General features: G+C 55.9%; 1 protein-coding gene across 2 annotated transcripts in view; it reads right to left on the minus strand.

Moving 5' to 3' along the window:
• Positions 1 to 20,431, minus strand: part of LSS (lanosterol synthase) — a 39,933-nt gene extending 19,502 nt beyond the window's left edge. The window contains exons 1-17 of one of the 2 annotated variants that reach the window (XM_065876087.1): positions 20,418 to 20,431; positions 19,794 to 19,962; positions 18,917 to 19,055; positions 16,795 to 16,870; positions 15,510 to 15,631; positions 14,025 to 14,121; positions 11,845 to 11,980; positions 11,460 to 11,568; positions 10,690 to 10,808; positions 9,292 to 9,389; positions 9,007 to 9,034; positions 7,329 to 7,385; positions 6,635 to 6,706; positions 6,358 to 6,408; positions 5,658 to 5,807; positions 5,156 to 5,252; positions 4,263 to 4,368 (exon numbers count right to left, since the gene is read on the minus strand). In XM_065876087.1, coding sequence (XP_065732159.1) covers positions 4,263 to 4,368; positions 5,156 to 5,252; positions 5,658 to 5,807; positions 6,358 to 6,408; positions 6,635 to 6,706; positions 7,329 to 7,385; positions 9,007 to 9,034; positions 9,292 to 9,389; positions 10,690 to 10,808; positions 11,460 to 11,568; positions 11,845 to 11,980; positions 14,025 to 14,121; positions 15,510 to 15,631; positions 16,795 to 16,870; positions 18,917 to 19,055; positions 19,794 to 19,962; positions 20,418 to 20,431 — 1,640 coding nt within the window. Of the gene's footprint in view, positions 1 to 4,262; positions 4,369 to 5,155; positions 5,253 to 5,657; positions 5,808 to 6,357; positions 6,409 to 6,634; positions 6,707 to 7,328; positions 7,386 to 9,006; positions 9,035 to 9,291; positions 9,390 to 10,689; positions 10,809 to 11,459; positions 11,569 to 11,844; positions 11,981 to 14,024; positions 14,122 to 15,509; positions 15,632 to 16,761; positions 16,871 to 18,916; positions 19,056 to 19,793; positions 19,963 to 20,417 lie in introns of both variants that reach the window. The other variant, XM_065876086.1, reaches the window with a different exon arrangement.
• Between the last annotated feature and the right edge of the window lie 552 nt (positions 20,432 to 20,983).

The raw sequence follows: 20,983 nt of genomic DNA on the forward strand, positions 1-20,983 counted from the left end.
CAACGAAGAGTAGCTCCTGCTCGTTCCAACTAGAGAAAGCCCACACGCAGCAAGAAAGACCCAATGCAGCCAAATATAAATTAAAAAACAAAAAAAATTACACTGGTACAAAATTAGAATTTGCTTTTCTCTGTTAAAAGGATAGTTTTCTTAGATTATTGGTCTGCTCTTAATAAGAAAGGGTAAACAAATGTTTTTCTTTACCTTTAATGTAATATGTCTAGAAAACTAAGATTCTATGATTTGTCTTTTTTGGGTCTTTGATTACTTAAGAAAACTGAGTCTTCTCTATTAAAAGAGACAAGCTTTTTTACAACTATGTAACTTTTCGTATGTGTTAAATTTCATGGGAAGCATTTTCAAATAAGAAGTGATGCTGAACTTTTTTTAGGAAATATTTATGTGGAAATTATTAATAAATATTCCAGGACTTCCCTGGTGGCACAGTGGTTAAGAAGCCGCCTACCAATGCAGGAGACATGGGTTCAAGCCCTGGTCTGGGAAGATCCCACATGCCGTGAAGCAACTGAGCCCGTGTGCCACAACTACTGAGCCTGCACTCTAGAGCCCATAAGCCACAACTACTGAGCCCACGTGCAACAACTACTGAAGCCCACGCGCCTAGAGCCCGTGCTCCACAACAAGAGAAGCCACCACAATGAGAAGCCTACACACTGCAATGAAGAGTAGCCACCACAATGAGAAGCCTACACACTGCAATGAAGAGTAGCCCCTGCTCGCCACAACTAGAGAAAGCCTGTGCACAGCAACAAAGACCTAACACAGCCATAAATAAATAAATAAATTTATTGAAAAATAAATAAAATAAATATTCCAGTAATCATATGAAATTCCCAAAAATCTGGTATGCCCTGATATAATTCCAGCTCTTTTCATTTACAAACAGTTATTATTTTACTCTGATGCTTCTGCAAAAATGTTCCTGCAAAAGTGCTTCATCTTCAAAGAGATTCATGGAAAAGACCCTCACAAGTACTCTAGAATGTAGGCTTCTGATAACGGCTCATTCATTAGCGTTCTGTTTTCCAAAATTAAAGGACCCTTTTTCTCCTCTTTTAAGCTGTCTGCAACTTACAGCAATTTAGTAAACACTTATCTTTTTCTCCCTACCTGGTCCCTCAAGAATTCTGAAACTCCTATTAAATATTCTTATTTTTTCATAACAATACATATGTATAAAAGTTAAGTAAGAATCTGTTCTTGTAACAGGACACAACTGGACAAGTCCTTGGCTTGGCCTCTTAGCCTAAAGAGACTTTAAAGATCCAATATGAGATTCCTCATGAAAAGTTCCAACGAAACAGATTTTAAAGAGCCTATATGGTCAGTCGCTATTCCTGCTGCACTTTTATAAATAATCAGGCCAAGTTTATTGAAACTAGACTCAGTTATCTTTGATAGAAATGGAGGTGATTATAGAGAGAAAAATCATGTTTCAATAATACACCTTTATGTACATCAGATTCTAGTACTATTAATTGTCTTTTAAATTTGTTTTCTAAGTGTAAACTGGACTGAATCCTGAATTCTTCTGACTTCCTCCAATATGTGGCTAGAACTCTTACAATTTTCTTCCACTCTTTTGATTTTTGAATCACTATGAAACTAAAACTGCCCTTTTCCTGAAGCCCTGCAAGCAAAAGCTGGACAACTTGATACAAACTTCAACAGCTCATGTGAGGACAATTCTCATGCCTGTTGCTGTGTGGCCACTCAGAAAGATCACCAGAGACATTCACACTGAAAACCAGGAAAATCTGTCTAATTGCCACACTTGTCCTCACTGCATCTGAAGATGCTTAGAACCCAGCATCTAGAAGTCGTCTCAACTAGCTGCTCTCCAAACTCAGAAATTGAATTTATAATTTCCTTGAATTATTTACCATTATTTTTCTTTTGTTTCCATAGAAATGCCTCTCATTGAATTACCTGATTGTGCAGATCATATAGAGGCCTAATTTATGTGGAAAGACATCTACGATGCTGCCTCCTGAAGTAAACACCCAAGGTGCATCCTGTCCTGAGGAACACTGAGGACATGTGATTGCTGACACAACATGTGCACCTCCGTAAACAACTTTTAAAGTTTTTGTAGACTGACTTAGAAAGGTAATACCCGAATCTGATTATAACCCATTTGATTTATTTAATTGATTAAATTTGGGCTCTGGGAAATTTTTCAATCTTGATTATTGTTCTTTTTATGGTCATCACATTAATTTCGCAACAGTTTTAAATGCCTACCAGCAGCCACTCACATACCAAATGGCATCAGGATCAGACAACTGGATGAAATTTGCAATAACCACATGAATGATGAAGATGGTGACTACATGGCCCTCCAACCTGTCAATTCAACTAGTGAAAACAGCAAATACGTGACTCTTCAGCCTGACTACAACAACGGTGGAGAGAGAGAATAACACTACACTGCTTGGTGATACTCTCAGCCGGCTGAGACAATGACCAAAATGGGGAACTGTTAAAATCAAAAACAAACAGAGCCCAGCCTCGAAAATTCCCTGAGCAGACAAAACCAGTTTAATCATACAAACAAAGGCTAATTTAGCTTATTTTGCAAGACTAACTTGACCTGGGTCATTTCTTGTTTACACCTCTGGAAATCATAAAGAAACTTGAACTGCTTCCCAAGGTTGATACGAGGTAATCACTGAAAATTCTAATATTGTAACCAATCACTGTGAAGAATAAACAGTTACTGCCTTCTCACAATATAAGCTCTTTATAACAATATATACCCGAGCCTCATTCAATGTTTTGGTTTGTGCACTCTTGGTTTGCAAACTGTCTTTGTGGTGTGTACGTGATCAGTTTTTACTAATGATTCATTGGCTTTACTTTTAGCTATTTATGAACCTTTGACAAAATCCTTATCAAATTGAATCCAACAATATATAAAAAGCAAAGCACATGATGACCAAGCTGAATCTATACCAGGTTTACCAAGAGCCATGAAACAACAGAATCATACAAGGATGAAGGAAAATCTACAAGAACCGCACAGAAGCCCCATAACACAGCAAGTCCACATCCACATCCTCAAGAACTGGGAACCTCTGTGCCCCAAAACACAAGTCTGAGATTGTTCACAGCCGGATGATTCATAATAACCCACTGAGAGGCCCTGAAGGATATACAACAAGCACATGCATAAACAAAGCATGGCGTCTGCATTCGACAGTGGAGAGAGATAGACGTGGGCTTCCACGTTGGGATCACAGTGGGCAGAGGAGAACCGGGGGGGAGCTTCTGGTAATGTGTTTGCCCGACGTGGTCACATGGGTGTGTCCACTTCATAATTAATCCAAGGGCTATATGTATGGTTTGTGTACTTCTCTAAACATGAGCCAGACTTCAACAGGAAAGGTTTATTTAAAAACTACCATTATTTGGGCACAAGTGGAGCTGTGGGTACAGGCATACCTCATTTTATTGTGCTTTGCTTTACTGCACTTCGCAGACACTGTGTTTTTTACCAACTGAAGGTTTTTGGCAACCCTGCATCGAGCAAGGCTATCTGTGCCATTGTTCCAACAGCATTTGCTCACTTCATGTCTCTATCACATTTTGGTGTTTCTCACAGTATTTCAAACTTTTTTATTTTTATTATATCTATTATGGTGATCTGTGATCAGTAATCTTTGATGTTGCTATTACAAAAAGAATTTGACTTGCTGAAGGCTCAGATGATGGTTAATATTTTTTAGCAATAAAATATTTTTAATTAAGATACGTACATCATTTTCTTAGACATAACGCTACTGAACACTTTACAGACGACAATATAGTGTAAACGTAATTTTCATATGCCCTGGGAAACCAAAAATTCACGTGACTCACATTACTGTGATATTTGCAGTGGCTGGAATTGAACCCACAGTATCTCCTAGGTACACCTTTATGTGTCTTCTTTCAATGTTACTAAGAAGATGCAAAAAAATAACTCATTTTTGTGTTATAACTGTGCTACTCTGACCCCCAGTACACACATTTGATATACTTCAGGGCCTACAGCAGGATTCAGGAGCATCTGAAACCCCTTCCATTTTTAAATGAGTTTTATTCCAGAGCCCCCTGCCTGAGATGGGCCCCCGGCCTGAGCACCCCAAGTGAGCAAACGGCTTGCTCTCAATGACATCAAGGTTGTCTGATTTCTTGGCCCCAAGCTAATGGTACCCACGCTGTGTGACTGAGCATCCCTGTGCCAAGGCCGCCCTTACCTGATCTCTCCGGCCCTGTGGTCTGGGAACTGCTTGTGGAAATGCTTCAGCGCCTGCATCACAGCCGAGGTGCACTCCACATATGTGTAGTCAATCATGATGTCCCCTGGGAAAGAAAAGGAAGGCTTGAGAAATGTGAACTTTACCTCAGCTGCCCAATTCGGCAATTCAGGCCAAACCGTGACACAGGAGAACGCCGTAACATGCAGAGCCTGTACAACACATCACGCGCTTGACCATCCTCCAAAGGCACGGAGGAAGCGCCACCAGCGAGCAGCCCGGTCACGTGGCCACCAGGTGGGAGGGAGGCACCTACAAGGTGACCTGGAGGCCCATCTGTGCTGCAGGACAGCCAGGCCAGTGGGAGGGTAACAGGGAAGCGCACACAGCAGAGCTGCAGCCCACCCTGAGAAGGCCTCCACAGGAGCACATCTGCCAGTTACAGGAGCCCGACAAATGCAGGCCCGGAGGAAGGGCAGAGGGGCGCACACAGACGCAGCAGGAGGACACAGGCGAGCGGGTCCCCACTGTCACCTCCCTGTGAGGAGCTGTGGGCTCTGTGAGAAGCATTCAGGAGACAGGCCGGCCTCCACGGAAGACAGAGCAGGAGCCGGCCCAGGCTTGGGCCAGAGAGCTGGTGTGAATCCCACCCACCTCCGAGAGGCAGACTGCAGCTTTTCTATCCACAACCAGGGTCACCGCACCCTGGAAAGTCGAGAAGCACGGGACACTCTGGTGCCTGGGGGCTCCTTAGAGCATCCGCCCGCATCGGCCAGAACATTTGTCGGTACTGCCTCCCGCCAGGGGAAAGAGCTCCAGGCTCTGGCCAGAGGTCCAACCTCAGGCACGCAGGGCCCCCGAGTCTGTGGCCACGTAACTGGCCGACCACTCACCGAAGATCTCCGAGGGGTTCAGAAGCTCCAGAAGGTGTCCCCCACGCTTGGTCTCGTAGGTGGCAAACCCTCCGTCAGGGTTCCTCATGCTCAGCAGCTAAAGCCAGCGGGAACATCCTGAGAACTCAGCCATGCGCTGAGCACGCGCAAGGGCCCACAGGCTGTGGCACAGCTTTCTAGAGACACCCCAAGGCTAGGGACCACGGAGCAGGGATGGGAAACAGGGAGCCGGTTTTCATGTTAAACCAGGACCCTCAGGCGCCCAGAACAGTGGGCTGCAACCTTTATCAACCAGGTACTCCGTGGCCGCCCGGGACCACTCCCCGGCACGTGCATGCTTACCACTTATAAAGCACACGTGAGCCACCAAATTATGTGATCTCCACCGTAAAAATTGGAAAAAACTTGGGTGTGCTGAGAGGGTCTGTGGTGGGGTGGCCAAGACTCCACGTGCACAGTGCCCTCAGCTGTGTGACCAGAGCCCCACACCCAGCAGCCTCACCACAGCGACAGCATCGAAGAGCCGCTCTCGTGGGACATGCTTGGTGACAAAGGGACACTTTTCCTGCAGGAGAAGGAGGGACTTCAAGGCCTCAGCTGTGCAGTCGGCAACAATCCAGCCACAGTCCAGTGTACTGAAGGAGAAGCCGCCCTGGAAAGTGTGGGGCTGTAAGGGTGGAGGCCAAGCCCACACCTGGCCACCCCAGGCCATGGCACCTCGCACGCCTGCACAGAGCCGAGGCCCATCCACAGCGGAGGTACAGCCACAGCCCCAAGCCACACACACGTGGACGGCCTCCAACTTCCAGCACAAGGACTGCAGCCTCTGCCCGTCACCGCCTTCAGGCTCTACTGGGGGACGGGCACAAGCAACCCGCTGTGAGAACGCAGCCATGGCCATGTCCATGCCCCCACGTGCTGCAAGAACTGCCCTCCCCACTCCTCCCCTCATCACTGCCATTCATGTTCTGACAGCTTATTTAATGTCTGCACGTGCTGCTAAGTGCACACAGTGTGTGACATGGTGGGGTGAAGCCCACAGAGCTCAGCTACTGCATTTACGCACACTCTTCAGTCAGGAATATCTTGGGTACATCAGTGGAACCCCGCACTGTGCATCTATCAGAACAGGAAGCCGAGGAGAGAGCCCTCCTCGAGGGCAAAGCCCGGCTAACTGAGGCGGGTGGGGTTGGCCGCGGTACCTTGCTCATCTGGCGGTAGTACTTCTGGTAGTCGGGGAGGTTGTCTGGGACCTGGTGAGAATCCGAGGGGCAGGAGGGAGCACGTCACCACCATAGTACACAGACACCGGGCAGGGAGGGGCCAGCACAGCAGGACATGCAGGGACCCAGTGCCGCCGCCCTCATGGTCACCAGTGCCAGTGGGAACCCTCCAGGTAGCACCCACGTGGCCCACCGCCCCCACCCACAATCAGGGCACGCCCTGCCTGTGCGAGGCACGGACCAGGCCTGGTCTCACCTGCGAGACCCGGAGATACTCATGAGCCTTCTGCAGGCAGGACGAAAACTCTGGCCTGTGCTGTGCACCCGCCTGGGAAAGAGGAGGGGGTGAGCCACTAGCCGGCACATGCCTGCGTGCGTGGCTGGTCCCTGGACGACCCTGGCGATACCCGGCCACCACTGGGAACCAGGAGCAAACCCACCCAAGTCTCGGGGCTCTCGGGTTTCTGCCGCCAAGTCAGAAAGACATGGTGGAGCGACAGCAGAAGAGATGGTCCACACCACCCTGGCCCCAGCCCCAGCCTGTGCCCACAGGGCCCCTGCCCATCTAAGGCAGGCCCCCACGTGGCCCAGACTCCTCCCCAAATCCTGCCAACCTCATTCCCACCAGCATAAAGACACGCTCCTGTTTCTCTCTAGTACGTGCTCAAAAGTATCCGTAGTGAGCAATCTGAGCACTGAGAAGGGCCTGGAGCCTGCTCCCCCTTACAGAAGACCCCACCACCTCGTCACCTCGGGAACAGCCCTACAGGTCTCCCTGCCCCTGAAGACTTCAAGCCAGCCCCACACCTAGAGCTGCCAGCAAGACCACTGTCTCGGAGCCCAGGTAAGCGAAGGGTCAGGGCCGGCAGGTGCCGTGTCCGGCTGGATGCAGGGGTGGACATACAGGAAGAGCAGGTGGAGGCTGGAGAATGAGGGACAGAGCCACATACCTCCAGCAGAGCCTGGATGGCGAACGCGGTGTCCCAGATCTGCGAGCCATTGGTACCCTGTGCAAAGAGGACAGCACTACAGCAGCCACCTCCCACCCCCACCCCAACTTCCCAGATCCGATGGGTGCCTAGAGGGCCAAGGAAGGTGCAGGGGCATCCACCAGCTCCTACAGAGAGGTAGGAGTCCAGTCGACTCCTCACCCCAGGCTCTGTACCCCTAAAGCCCACGAGGCCCTGAGAGGGGCTGGTCCTGCAAGGAGACATGGGTCAGGCAGCCAGGCCACCAGCCAGGACAGAGCTCCTCAGAGCACTTCCAGGATTTGGAAGACCACCGCCATGGCCTCCACTGCTTGCCCACTAGCACAGAGCCCAGACAAATCGGTGGCACTAAGGGACACGAGACACTGCAGCCTGGCAGGACCATGTGTGGGAAGAACACACACAGCATCCGGCCCAAAAGACCTGAACCGGATCAAGCCTCAGGGCCGAACTGCCAGTTTGCAGAAAATCTGGGGTGCAGAGCAGGCAGAAGGTAGACATGCTAGGGACAAATGACCCAGAAGAGAAGGGCACCAGGAGACTGTAGGACAAAGGCAACAGCAAGGATCAGCCTCCCGGATTGGATCCTGATACCAATGAACACACAGCAAAACCCCACCGGGGGCTGCCATGAACTCAGTGCGGACGGCACAGCACTTTTGTCAGGACCAGAAGCCCTCGTAAGCTCCAGGGCTGGAGGTGTCAAAGCGGGTGGGGAGCCACGTGAGGGCTCATCGCCCTCCTCTACTTCACGTGTTTCAGGAATATCTTCACACAAGACTGGCAGCATGGGGGCCAGGGAGCTGGAAGTGGGGCTCAAGTGCACCTGGCAAGGGCACCTGGGGGGGGTGGCTGGGCCCATGTGCACTCGTCCCAAAGGGCCCAGAGGTCAGTGTGACCCAAGGACATTGCTGGAGGCACCACATTTGCACACTGAGTGACAGGAGACAAAAGCTCCCGCTCGGTGACCCCAGGGCCCCTGCAGCCGGGACAGGACCAGGTCAGCCCAGGTTGCCCAGGGACCCAGGAGCCCCACCCCCAGGGACACACACAGGACGTAAGCTGGGGGAACAGCACCTACAACACCCAGACACTGGAAACCAGCAAACGGTACAAAACAGAGGTGCGGTGTATGCGGAGAGGGGCCACGGGGAGTGTGTCTCAGGACTCTGAAGGTGGTACCTCTGGGATGCTCAGCTCACGGGGCAGCAGAGGGCACGGGTTCTACTCTGACCGCATCCTGCTGCTGTCCTGACCCCGCTCACCAGACCCAGCATGCGAGCTGTGAGATCATCAGTTGTCCAGCAGCAGCTGGGCTGGCGTCTGAGAACCACCGTGGCCCTCGTCCCCCCACCCCGAGCTGCAGCTCTGAATGACTCTGGTATACAGACTGCTCCCGTGGTGTGGCTGCAGGCCCTCAGCTCTCCCACCACCCCCCAGGGCCTGTTAGCATCCCTGCCAGACAGCACACACCCAGGAGGTGCCCGGCGGTGCCCCTCAGATGTGGGACAAGGGGGACCTGCAGCCACTTACCACACGCTGACAGAACACATCGGGAGGAGTGACTGGGGATCTTAACAAACCCAAAAGGCAGGAACAGTTGCAAGGAAGCAAGCAGCCGTGGCCCTACAGCCCTTACCTGCACTTTCATGCCGTCGAGGCCCAGCCTGCGAGGAGAAGAGTCCAGGTCAGGGAGCAAGGGCAGAGCTGGAAGTCAGGGGCCCAGAGCCCGTGTCCCAAGAGCAATGCGCCCCCGCAGCAGGGGACACGTGAGGACAGCTCCCACCCCCCCACCCAGCTGTGTGGAGGGCCCACCAGGGGAATAGGCCTCCCTCAAACACAGAGTTCCCTGCATGGGACACGCTGGCCTTCAGGCTCTCAGCCACACCCTTCCCGAGGGCCACGCCCTCGCCGCCACACTCACCAGAGGTAATCGGGAATCCTAGACAAGTGCCCCTGGAAGGCAGAGGAGGCCGGCCCCTCCCTGTGCCAGCACGCAAGCATGTTGATGGTTTTCGAGATCTGGAGGAGACAGTCCTGTCAGGACTCTGCTCCACACCTGCCGGGTTCCCGGACTTGAGGGCCGCAGACCTACCCCACCGAGGCCCCAGCACGGCCTTGCTGCAGGCCAGACCTTCTGTTCTAACCCCTTTCCCAAGCACTCACTGCTACCAGGCTGCAGCCCTGCCCTGGGAGAGGTGGGAATGGGCCAAGGCACGTGTGCCAAGGAGGGAGGGGGACGGCAGCAGGGAAGAGACAGGGTGACCTGTAGAGGTGACGGGAGCCCAGCCAGCTGGTGAGCAGAACCGCCACGAGGGTGACGGGCAAGGCGGGGACCCCTGAGTGGGCACATGGGTTGTGGTGTGTCCTGAGCTGCCTGAGATAACTCAGGGGATGGAGGATAGGGCTGAGGGCCACGGGAGAGACGGAGCGACTCGGAGGTGAGACCAGAGGCGCAGGGCCTGACTGCTCAGAGCAGATGTTCTAGAGGCCCAGCTCTCCTACCCCGGGACCTCCTAGGCCAAGGTCCGATTACAGCGCGTTTCTAACTTGCTTTATGCAGCCTTAGGTCAGAGCCCACGCAGAATCCCCTGGCGCTGAAAGGGAAACAACTGGCCCCTCGGTGGGGCGGTGGCAGTTGACATCCCCCAGGTACCACCCGGCCTCGAAAACACCTGGGAGCAGGGTCATGCGTGGGGCTCATGGCCACTGCGCCCACTGGGCTCACACAGAGAAGCCGTGGGCTGACCCAGCACGGTGGCCACGGGCATGGCCGCCCGAGGCTCGCTACAGCGCTGCCTCCTGCACCCAGTGCCCTAAGGCTGCGGGCCAGCCTCCTGACCCTGCACTGGCCACCCGGGCTCACAGCCCCACAGGGCAGTGCAGAGTCAGGAGCCCAGAGGCTCTGAGAAGCAAGGCTCGAGTCACCAGCCTCAACAGGAATCAGGAGTGGAACGCAAGCACCCTGGTCCTGCAAACCCCATAGGAGAAAGGCAAATGGTGGGTTATTAGGGTTGGGGAAGGGGAGAGGACCGGGGGAGGAAAAGCAGCCCACCCCACCGGCCAGAGAGACCTCAGGAGGCGGCCTCAAGAAGCAGTGCTCCAGACACACCAGGTGGTGGGACGGGAGGGCGGGCCAAGCACAGGGGTCCTGGGGGATCAGAGGCCCAGGTCCCACGTAAAGGTGTGACAGCCTCCAGTGGGAGACCTCACCTCCAGGGAGACCCCCACTCCCAGCTCCATAGACACAGGCCTCTGGGCAACCTGCCCCCAGTCCTCGCCCACCCCAGGCCCAGACAGCCAGTGGGCGAGGGGCGCTGACCGGGCCGATGCTGAGGTACTTGGTGAAGCGGTCATCGGCTGCGATGTGCTCATACAGCTTCTGGATGGCCCGCTGCCGCAGGCCGGCGCTGTGGTGGCGCTCGTACAGGTTGAGGATGGCTGCGAGGGAGGGGGGGCGTCAACAGGCACCAGACACGGAGAGGAGTCCCAGCCCCAGCACAGACCCCCCAGGGCGGTCGGCCCACGGCGGCCAGTCTCTGGGCCCCCCCTTGCCACCCCCTCACCCACTCTCCTTGCCTGCTGGTGCAGCCCCCTCCCTGGCATCCTGGTGCTGCCCTGCAGACCCCGCAGCCGTGCAGAGCATGTTGCCTCCCAGTGCCGACAGGGCGGGTCCCGGCTCCCACCCCAGGGCCCATCTGCAGGACCAGTGAGGGAACGAACGAATGAATGAGGGGGAACGTGGCCGCCTGCGCACACAGCACCCGCCAGGCTCCAAGGGGAGGCCACCCGGCTCTGAGCAGCCAGGAGGACCCACGGGAGATGGGCTTGGACTGGCCTCGTGGGGTCCCGCCCCTTCTCTCCCACTGAGGAGGAACTACCGGCCCCTCAAGGCCCTGGGCTCCGAATCCTCTGTCCAGGAGCCCGAGCCCCAGGTGGGTCTGCTGGACACGAGGTGTGCACGCCGGCCCCCTTGTCCCCACAGGACCCCAACGCCAGGACTCATCGTAGGGCCATGTCCCTCCGCGTTCCCTGTCACTTTAGGTGTCGACCGACCCCCGGGGGGCCCAGCCAGCCCCTGGGGGCACCCACCATACACCACGTGGAGCAGCCAACTGTGCGGCGTGTACAGCTCATCGGGGGCCACGCTGTCCCTGTGCGCCGGCCAGTCGATGCGGCCGTAGTCCTCCACGTAGAGCTCCTGAGGGCGGCAGCGCCTCAGCCCCAGACCTGCCCGTCCCCTCTGCTGCCTGCCCTCCCGAGCACCGATGAGCACCCACCCTGCTCCCCAAGCCCCATGTCAGGGCTGCTCCCCAGGGACACACTGGGGCCTGGCCTTTGCTCACAGGTGCCCTGCAGCCCATCCCACTGCACAAGCCCCCAGGCAGTCATTTAGGGACAGGAGGTGGAGGCTCCACTCTGTGGGGCTCTCGGCTCCGTGGGGCCCCCGAGAGCGGGCATACGTGGTCAGGCTCACCTGGCGGAGGCTCTGGACCAGCGGGTCCTCCTCAGCGCTCAGCCGGATGCCATAGCAGTAGGCCATGGGCAGGTACACCTGCCGGCAGTGGCACCAGATGGTGGAGGGATGCGCGGGCATCCAGTCAGGAAACAGCCTGGCGGGACAGCGTGTCAACAGGGCCCCCCACCACTGCAGCCCGGGGCCCTTTCAAGCCTGAACACGGGGTGGACGGCTGTCTCCGGCCCAAGTGGCTCACCAGGTGCCTCCTAAAGCCAGGAGACTTGGCTCCTAGACGGTGAGGACTGCCTGTGGGTTCCCAGTTGTGACAAACGTGCCACAGTAACAAAAACGTTAATCACGGAGATACTGAGTGAGGGGTCTACAGAAACGCTCTGGACTACCTCTGCAACTTTTCTGGAAATTGAAAACTACTCCTAAATAAAAAGTTCACCTAAAAATCTTCAGGACTGCCACATCTTCTCAAGGCCTGTGTCTTTGATCGTTACCTCTGCTGTGCTTCACCCAGATATGCAGCCTGACGTGAGCACAGCTCTGCCAGCCTCCCAGGTAGGGGCGCGCCTGGGCTGTTTTCTCCACCCGCCCCTTTCAGCCTCCATCCTCGAGTGAGAGGGGAGGCCACGTGGAGGCCATGGGGAGGTGAACCTGCCTCCCCTGCTCCCAGGCGTAAGGGTTGGGCGGATGTCCTCAGCCCCACCACCCCTGGCCTCACTCTCGAGGGCTCCTCCACTCACTTTAAAGGGCGTTTGCTACATTTTGGGCAACGTTTCCAGCTTTCCTGCAGCTGAAGCGGTTCAGGGTCTCTGGTCCTTCATCCTGCACACCTGCCCTTTACACTCTAACCTATGCCCTCCAAAACACCTTCCGCCAAGACTAGCAGTGCCCTAGTTACCAAGAGGCTCGGCAACCACGGCCTGGGCCCTGCGGCGCGGGGATGCAGCCAACACAGTCCCCCACACCCGCCTCTGACACCACACCCCTCCCAGCACCTGCTCAGTGCCTTCCTCTGCGGCTCCTTACACACCGGGTAGGTCCGAGGTCCAGCCAGCAGGCCCACCGGTAAGGAACGCTGGAATGGCCCCAGACCACTTCCCACCCCTTCCAGAGTGGCCAGCCTTGGGTAGGTCTGCCCCGGTGGAGGCTGGGCCGTCGGCCCTTTCATCAGGCCCCTGCTGTCATCTCCTGATCGGCCCCTTCACCTCGCACCTCTCCTCTACTGAAGTTCCCTAGCGCAAGGGCCCCCCAACCTCCCTGACAGCTCCCTGCTCCAGGGACCTCACCTCCTGAAGGTGATATTGGGGTACTTATACGCATATGAATGTATTCGGGACACATGTCCAGAGATTTCATTAGATATTCACAAAATGTTTAAAATCTCTGGCTTATAAGTATCACACAATATGGAATTAATGTCGATTTTGCTGAGTTTTTAAGCACTACTGTAGTTCTGTTAAAAGAAAATTCTTATCTTTTAAAAACACACACTGAGGGCTTCCCTGGTGGCGCAGTGGTTGAGAGTCCGCCTGCCGATGCAGGGGACATGGGTTCGTACCCTGGTCCGGGAAGATCCCACATGCCGCAGAGCGGCTGGGCCCGTGAGCCATGGCCTCTGAGCCTGCATGTCTGGAGCCTGTGCTCCGCAATGGGAGAGGCCACAACAGTGAGAGGCCCGCGTACAAAAAAAAAAAAAAACACACACTGAAGAGTTTGCAGGGGAAACAGAATGTCTGGGATCAACTTTAACATTCACCAGCAAAAAAGACAAGGGGGACAGTCAGCACGGCACACCCAACACTGGGCTGGGGAGGCCTGCATGGGCTGTCACCTCCTTTCCTTTATTTCTGTAGATACTCAAAATGTCCATAACAAGACAGTCACAGGCATCTATGCAACAAAGGCAGCACGTCACGCCCCACACCAGAGGTTCTGTAACCAGCAAGGCGGGACCCCAGCCACCTGCCACATGGCCCAACGCCCCTGCACCTCCCTCCCTCCTGCCCAAGAGGGAACGCTCTCCTATCGTCTGTAGGACTCAGCCAAGCAGGGGCTCTGCCAGAAGGCTAACGCCACCCAACTCCACTGAACGGACAGCCCCTCATCTGACTAACAGGCAGCAAGTGACCCAGGGCGGCCTCACTCTACTCGCAAAGAGAGTGGTGATCGTAGATGGGGAAGCGTACCACATTTCTGGGAACAGAGTGTTGAGGCCTTCCCAGCTGTACACGTTCAGGACAGCCAACCAGAACTTCCCCCAGGAGGGGATGAACACAGCACCACCTGTGGGGAGAGAACAGGCCCCATCACCTGCCTCTGACTGTGAACATGAGACCCTCAGGAATCCAGTCCCCTTCAAAAGGCAGGCCTGCTAAGGATCCTCTCCCTGTCGTAAGACGCAGGCTCCAGAACCACTCGGGACCACCCAACACCAGGGCTGTTGGGTGGAACCGACGTCTTCCCCAGAACAAGCCTATCTGGCCCCTGCCCCCAGGAAGTAGAAGCTGGGAAGGTGAGAGGCCCAGGCGCACACGGCAGCCCCTGTCCACATGGGCCTGGAGGTGATGAGGGAGTTGACTGTGCACGCTCGGCCTTCTCCCTCCTGAGTCCACCTGGCTGTCCCGCGCGACACTGTACCCACGCAGCAGACGGTCTGGACTGTGGCTGTGGGGATGCTCGTGGCCCCGTGTTGGAGCCACCCCCAGCAGCACTGGTCCCAAGCACAGAAAAACCATCCTGGACACGATTCACAAGGAGGTCTCACCCCAAACCCAGGTGTGCAGAAAGCAAAGAACCCACAAAGCTACTAGGGAAGCGTGGCCTGAAGACATTCCTTCCCAGACAAGGACCCAGAAATCAGCCTTGCGACCTCACACTAGCGAGCCCAGAAGCTGACGATGGATTCGTTACAAGAGCAACACACGTGTGAAGAATGCAGGCTCGTGAGAAAGTGCAGCAGGAGGCGTCACCCAACGTGGCAGGTCAGGAAGTGACATGCAAGGTGCCAGGCGAAGCGTGAGAAGGAACCCCCGAGGCAGCGGGGCTGGCTGGAAGGTGGGACATCCCAGGCAGACGAAGCGGCTTCCTGCGGAGCCCTGAAGCAGGAAGGGGCTTCGAGGTGCTGATGGGAAGCCCCTGTGTGCGAGCACAGAGCAGGGCGGGTGAGCAGACTGAGGAATGTCCGTGAGAGGAGGGCAGGCGGGTGAGACGCTCCGGGCTCTGCAGAGGAGCAGTGAACGTTCTTGGGGCAGCAGGAGAAGAAGGGCATCCCCAGGCCGAGGGGAGGGAGTTACCCCAGGAGCCCTATAGGACACACAGGAGAGCGAGGGCGGAGGGTGCAGGCAGAGCCCCACCAGCTCCCACCACTCTCGTGCGGCCAGGCTGCCCCCAGGAAGGAGAACTCCCACAAGCAACGCACAAGCGCGTTGTTCGTGAGTCCTTTTGCCCATTTGCGAAACAAACAGAATTATATGGCGACCTTTATTTGTGTTTTAAAAATTTACTGGCAAGGTTAGACAGTTTCCTCCTGTTCTGCTTTGACACCTTCCTGGCTCATGTGTTTTGCTGTATGTGAAGTGCAGGTGCACCTTTCTATTTCCCATTTTCGAGCACTCATTATGCTGAGGTAACGTGAACTCTTTATTACGTAGCACGTGCTATGCAGGGTGTACCTTTCTTGTGAAGAATATTCCGGGCTCGCACCAGGTCAGGATCGTCAGGCCCCACACCCAGAATTCTCAAAGACACATAGTTGAGCGCAGTCCCAAACACCGTGGACTTATCCTCAATGTGCCTACAGAAGCAGGAGACAGGTGAGAAAATGACGTCTTCCATTACTTGTAAGAAATTAAGCAACGCTTCCGTTAACTTTCCTCAGCAAATCAAGAATGACGTAACAACACGAGAAGCATCCAGAAGAGCCACTCTCCAGGAGGAGCTCCTGCACCTCCATGACACCTGAGCAGTTCCAAAACTGCCCTCAAGACTTTCCTGGTGGTCCAGCGGTTAAGACTCCATTCTCTCAATGCAGGGCGCGCAAGTTCGATCCCTAGTGGGGGAACTAAGACCCCGCATGCTGCAGAGCACAGCAAAACTTCCCTCCAGGACCTGCCCGGCCCTGTCCGTTTACTTCCCATGCCTGAATCAACATGACCCCAGGCAGTGGCCCATCAGCAGACCCTACATCACTATGGCCCACAGAGCAAGCTCCAGAGGCAGCATGCCAGGGCAGGCGAAGGCACTGGTGAGACCTCAAGTCTGTCCCAGGATGCAGACGGCAAAGAGCTGGGATCTGAAGCTCGAGATGCCCACGACCCCATCCAGGAGGCAAGCAGAGCTGAGCTGTCCTCCTAGGATTCTGTAAGGCTGGTGGTGTGGAGTTCGCCAGCCCAGGAGGGGCCTTGGGAGTGGCCAGCCCAGGAGGGGCCTGGTTGCAGGACAAGAAGCACCAGGGCCCCACAGCCAGGTGGGCAGGCAGTTGACCACCTTGGGACAGGGCCCTGCTCCCAGAGCGAGCGACACCACAGAAAGGCAGGCTGAAACATGGGGAGAACTGCCCCGCCTGCCTCTCCCTGCTGCCATCCCAGGGTCAAGGACAATTTTCTTCTGCCTTAGTGATGACAGCAAATGGTCTTCACTGTGCTATAAGGGTCTCAGGAGTCTCTCAATCAGTCATGAAACTCATTACAACACGAGCTGCAAAACCGAGGCCCGGAAAGTGAACAGGTCCATTCTGAGAGCCCCAGGGAAACCCGGACCCAGCCTGCATGTAGCCTCCAGCCCATTTCCCTTCTGACAGGCTCTCCCTGCCCACCCAGGGCCAGAGCCACAGTCACCCCACCCCTGACAGGTGCATCTCCCACATAAGAACGGGGTGCATGTGCATGCGTACACACGCAGCGACGCAGGGTCGGGCAGACTCACAGGCCCCAGCCGCCATCAGGAAGCTGCACAGACCGCAGGTACCGCGTAATCTCTTCTCTGTATCCAGCCGGCAGAGGAATGTGTGCCACGTAGCACGTGATCAGGAGGCCTGTGCGGCAGAAAAGATACTCCTCAGCAGGCACTCAGCACTGCTAAGCCCAGGCCCCATTCCTCCTGAGAACCCCAGGTAACAGGCAGCTGTCCGCTAGGGTCTCCTTCCTGTGCAAACAAGCCTGGGAAGGCTATTATTCCCGACCCCATCAGGGACTTTAGAACTGGGGCCCCAGGCGCAGCGGCAACAGCACACGTGACACATATCACATGGGGCGTGCAGAGCCCACCCAGCCACTCCCAAGGTCCCACACTACTGACATGCCTACGGGAAAGAAACACTAAACAGGTCATCCCTGGATGGGGTAGTTTACTCGCTTACATTTACATTTTCCTGTTTTATTAATTTTAATAGCACACATCACTTTGCAAGATGGACAACAATAAACGTTACCCACAAAGAACCTTCTGTTCCCAGCCTAGCCCTCCTGAGCATGGTGTTCACAGGCTACCCCCCGCCTCTCCACCCTACCCCCGGCCTAGACTCCATCAGCCACGTGCCCACGGCACCGAGCACGCGGGGTCTCAGGCAGGCCCCAGCAACAACGTGTCATGGAATGGACGCCCAACTACGGCCAGAGGCATGAGAAGCCCCAGTAGACACACCCACACAGGCACACTCTGGAAAGGCAGATAGATATGGAGACAGCACAGAGGTTCACAGAAATAAGCCCATCTCCTTTCATAACAGGTACGACGCTGTCAAGACAGGGAAACACACAAGCAGGAAGCAGAGCAGGTCTTCCCCATTTTACAGGCGAAGAAACTGAGGCACAGCCCCTAAGTGGTGGGGCTGGGGCTGGAGCCCAGGAGGTCCAACCCCAGAGTCAGTGGTCACCACAGTGATGCTCAGTGCCACACGGGCCACACAGAGTCATGACCTCCATGAGCATTTGCCAAATTAAAGCAGAAAAAGACAGGTCAAACTTCAGCCAGCCACGGAAGAACCCTGAGACGGCACCCCCAAACAGGCCAGTGTCCACCTGAGAAAGATGGTCTGTCCAGAGTCCAGAGGGAGAGAGGAAAGCCCCAACCTACAGCCTGCAGAGGGCAGGTGGGGCAGCAGGCTGAGCCCAGAGCTACAGCAGAAGCACAAACCAGTGCAGTGTCCCCAGGACCAATCACCCACTGAGCACCTGGCGCCAGGCACATGGGACCAAACCCAATTCCCATCATCCCCACATCACAGATGAGTCAGCCAAGGCATGGTGAAGTCCTGTCACCTTGCCCAGGGTCAGAGCAAGCCAGTGTAGTCACTGCTTTCCCATGAAGATCCTGGGGAAAAGTCTCAACAGGCTCCAGGTCAGACCAAGGGAAGAAAGCCCAAAGACTTGCCCCCAAGGATCAGGCCCCTGGGTCCCTAGTCAGGAAGATACAAAGCTGTACAGTCCAGGAGGCAGCAGGGCTTGGAGTCAAAGCAGAGGTGGGAGCTTGATGGACTCCCAGTGCTACTGCCACTAAAGGAAAAGGTCCTTCTGCATAAATGCAGGGAATTTTCCGGACTACAAAGCTGAGCATTTCTTTAGAGAAACATTCCCAGGATGCAAAACAGTCTTGTCTAGCCAAACCAGTTCAGTACCCAAGGGCTCCAACTGCAGTCCTCCTACAACTCACCAACCTGCACCTACAGGTCCCATCTGAGCTCTCCTGGCCAGCACTTCAGGTGAGTTCACACACACAAGCTGCCCACACAGGACTTAAAAGATTCCTGCCCACCTCTGCACTTGGCATAGGCTAGGCCCTCCACTGATGCCCCTGCTCTGCACTGGGACTCAAGAGCCTCCCCCGGCCCCCAAAGCACCCCCTGCTTCCTTTTTCAGAACGCGAGCTAGCTGGGCCTTCGCTCCCGTCCCCTGGCAACGACAGCAGGACAACTCAGGCACAGGGCAACCTCCCCAGTTCTTTTCTATGTGAGCTCCCAGTTTTTCACCTGTTCACGCATTCACACCTCAGACGTTCACCAAAGGCCTGAACCAGATCAAGCCAAGACGCCAAGGATGCCCCAGGGTGGCCTCGCCCACAGGCCACAACAGCACCTTCCTACCTGGCAGGAGGAAGAGCGGGCCACCGTAATCACCCGCCCAGTGGCCATCCTCAGCCTGCAGTGCAGTGTAGAACGTCATCCCGTTGAGAGCCCCCTCACGGGCTGTGTGGGCTTTCGGCAAGTCCTTAAAGTGACTCCTCTGCAAAGAAGAAAAAGGAGTGGAGAGCTAAGTGGTCTGCAGCTAGGCCAGAGGAGGCCTTGGCACTTAGAGACCCAGTCAAAGTAACAAACCTGAATTGCTTTGAAAGTTTCAGCTGTTTCAAGAAAAGGCCTAAAACTCAGACGATGGTATTGCCAACCTTAGCAAATGAATGGTTCCACATTCTCATGGTTCTGCGTTCCAGTCACACATTTGCAAATTTCTTCTCAGCTTCTCCAAGACATCTTGAATAAAGCAGGTGCCCAAGTGTGTGGGGCGGGGCACTGATGCCCACCCAGACCTGGAACTCAGGCCTCCCTCGGGCAGGGGCCATGGGATGGCACAGTGACAGGGAGACCCCGTTTCTATGTCATACTCTCTAACTAACTGAATTTCTCTTATGAAATTCACTAGATCAGAAACTTCTTTTTCTGAACAAAAACGAAGTTAGAGCAGTTTCTTACACACAGCTTAGTGACAAAGGGATTGGAGCAAAGGGGCCCATTCACTTCATGCTCTATCTTTACCTCGATTAACTCCGGTAGGAAACAGCTTTGGCGACACGAGACACAGGTGCACAGTACACATCCCTTCTGTTGTACCAGAGAAAAAAACGCCCTTCACATCTAGCTGCTTAAGGCTCCTACCGGCTCCTGGTGCCCACTGCTAAGAAGGGAGGCAGGTGGGTGTCTGGTGGCGTCCCAGACACTGCACGTGGCGAGCAGAATCAGCACTTACGGTGTCCAAGCCCAGTAAGTGAGCTTCCAGGCCAGACTGCCCTCGCCCAGGGTCGTCTTCTCCTTGGAAGTATGTCCACGTCTGCCTCCCCCTCTCATTGCTGAGACGCCAGCGGCTGAGGTCGGTGGCGGGCTCTGTCTTATAGGGTCCCCCTCTTCGGCGCAGACACCTGGAAGCGATCGTGCTCAAGTGACCTGCTCGCCAGGTCAGAGGCCAGAGGCGCAACGAACTTCCCGTTTCACCCCAACGACCTGCGAGCAGACCACTGTTTCCCTTACCTTGCAAAATAAAAACCCTCTTGGCGCGCTTCTGCACCTGAACACCGCGCCGTTATTTCTCCGGGAGAGGAGACACAGGCCACAGGGACCGCCGCCCACGTCCGGGTCCCCACCCCGACCCCCAGCCCCACCCGGCTCTCCTCGGCCCGGCCCCAGAAGGTCCCCGGGCGACACCGCCGAAGGAGAGCGTGCCCCTCACGGCCCCCAGGGCCGGTGCCGCAGGTCTCCACTGACCGCGGGCGGGGCCGGACGGCGCAGCAGCCTCGCTGGAAGCCCCCGACCCAGTGAGACCCCTCCGCTGCGCCCCCGACCGCGCCCTCCCTTCTCGAGGGGCGCGGGGACTCACGTGCCCTCCGTCATGACCGCCGCGCGCTCCCGGTTCCCCTCAGCCTGCGCCCCGCAACCGGACCAGCCACAACCTGGTGACCGGAGAAGGCGATGGGAAGATGCCCGCGCAGCCAATCAGAGAGCGGTGAGGGTGGGTCCGGGGCGTGGCCGGCTAGCTCAGTGGTGGAGCGCGAAGGTCTGAGCGGTGGGGGCGGGGCCGGAGAACATTGAACGAAGCGGGATCGTGGGGGCGGGGCGCTGAGTGGGAGGGACTGGGTGGTTAGGCGGGGCTTGGTGAGTGGGCGAGGCCGGGAGGGACGCGACTGCCAGTCACGCCTGACGCCGGAGTCTGTCAGCCTCGGAGCGACTTGTGGGGCGAAGCGCCAGGACGAGGCCACCAGGGGGCGCCTGAGACTGAATGACACTTGGGGAGGGTCCCCCCCGAGACCGGAAGGCAGGAGGTCTGGGGAGCGGCTAGTGCCCTTGAGGAAGAGCCAGAGGCCCGAGGCTGTAGGTGAGTGAGTGAGGGGAGACATGGCCGCGAGGTCCCGCGGAGGGCGCGACGCGCGGGGGAAAGGCTTCCGG

The sequence above is a fragment of the Phocoena phocoena genome, chromosome 4 (assembly GCF_963924675.1).
Source record: "Phocoena phocoena chromosome 4, mPhoPho1.1, whole genome shotgun sequence".
Taxonomy (NCBI): Eukaryota; Metazoa; Chordata; class Mammalia; order Artiodactyla; family Phocoenidae; genus Phocoena; species Phocoena phocoena.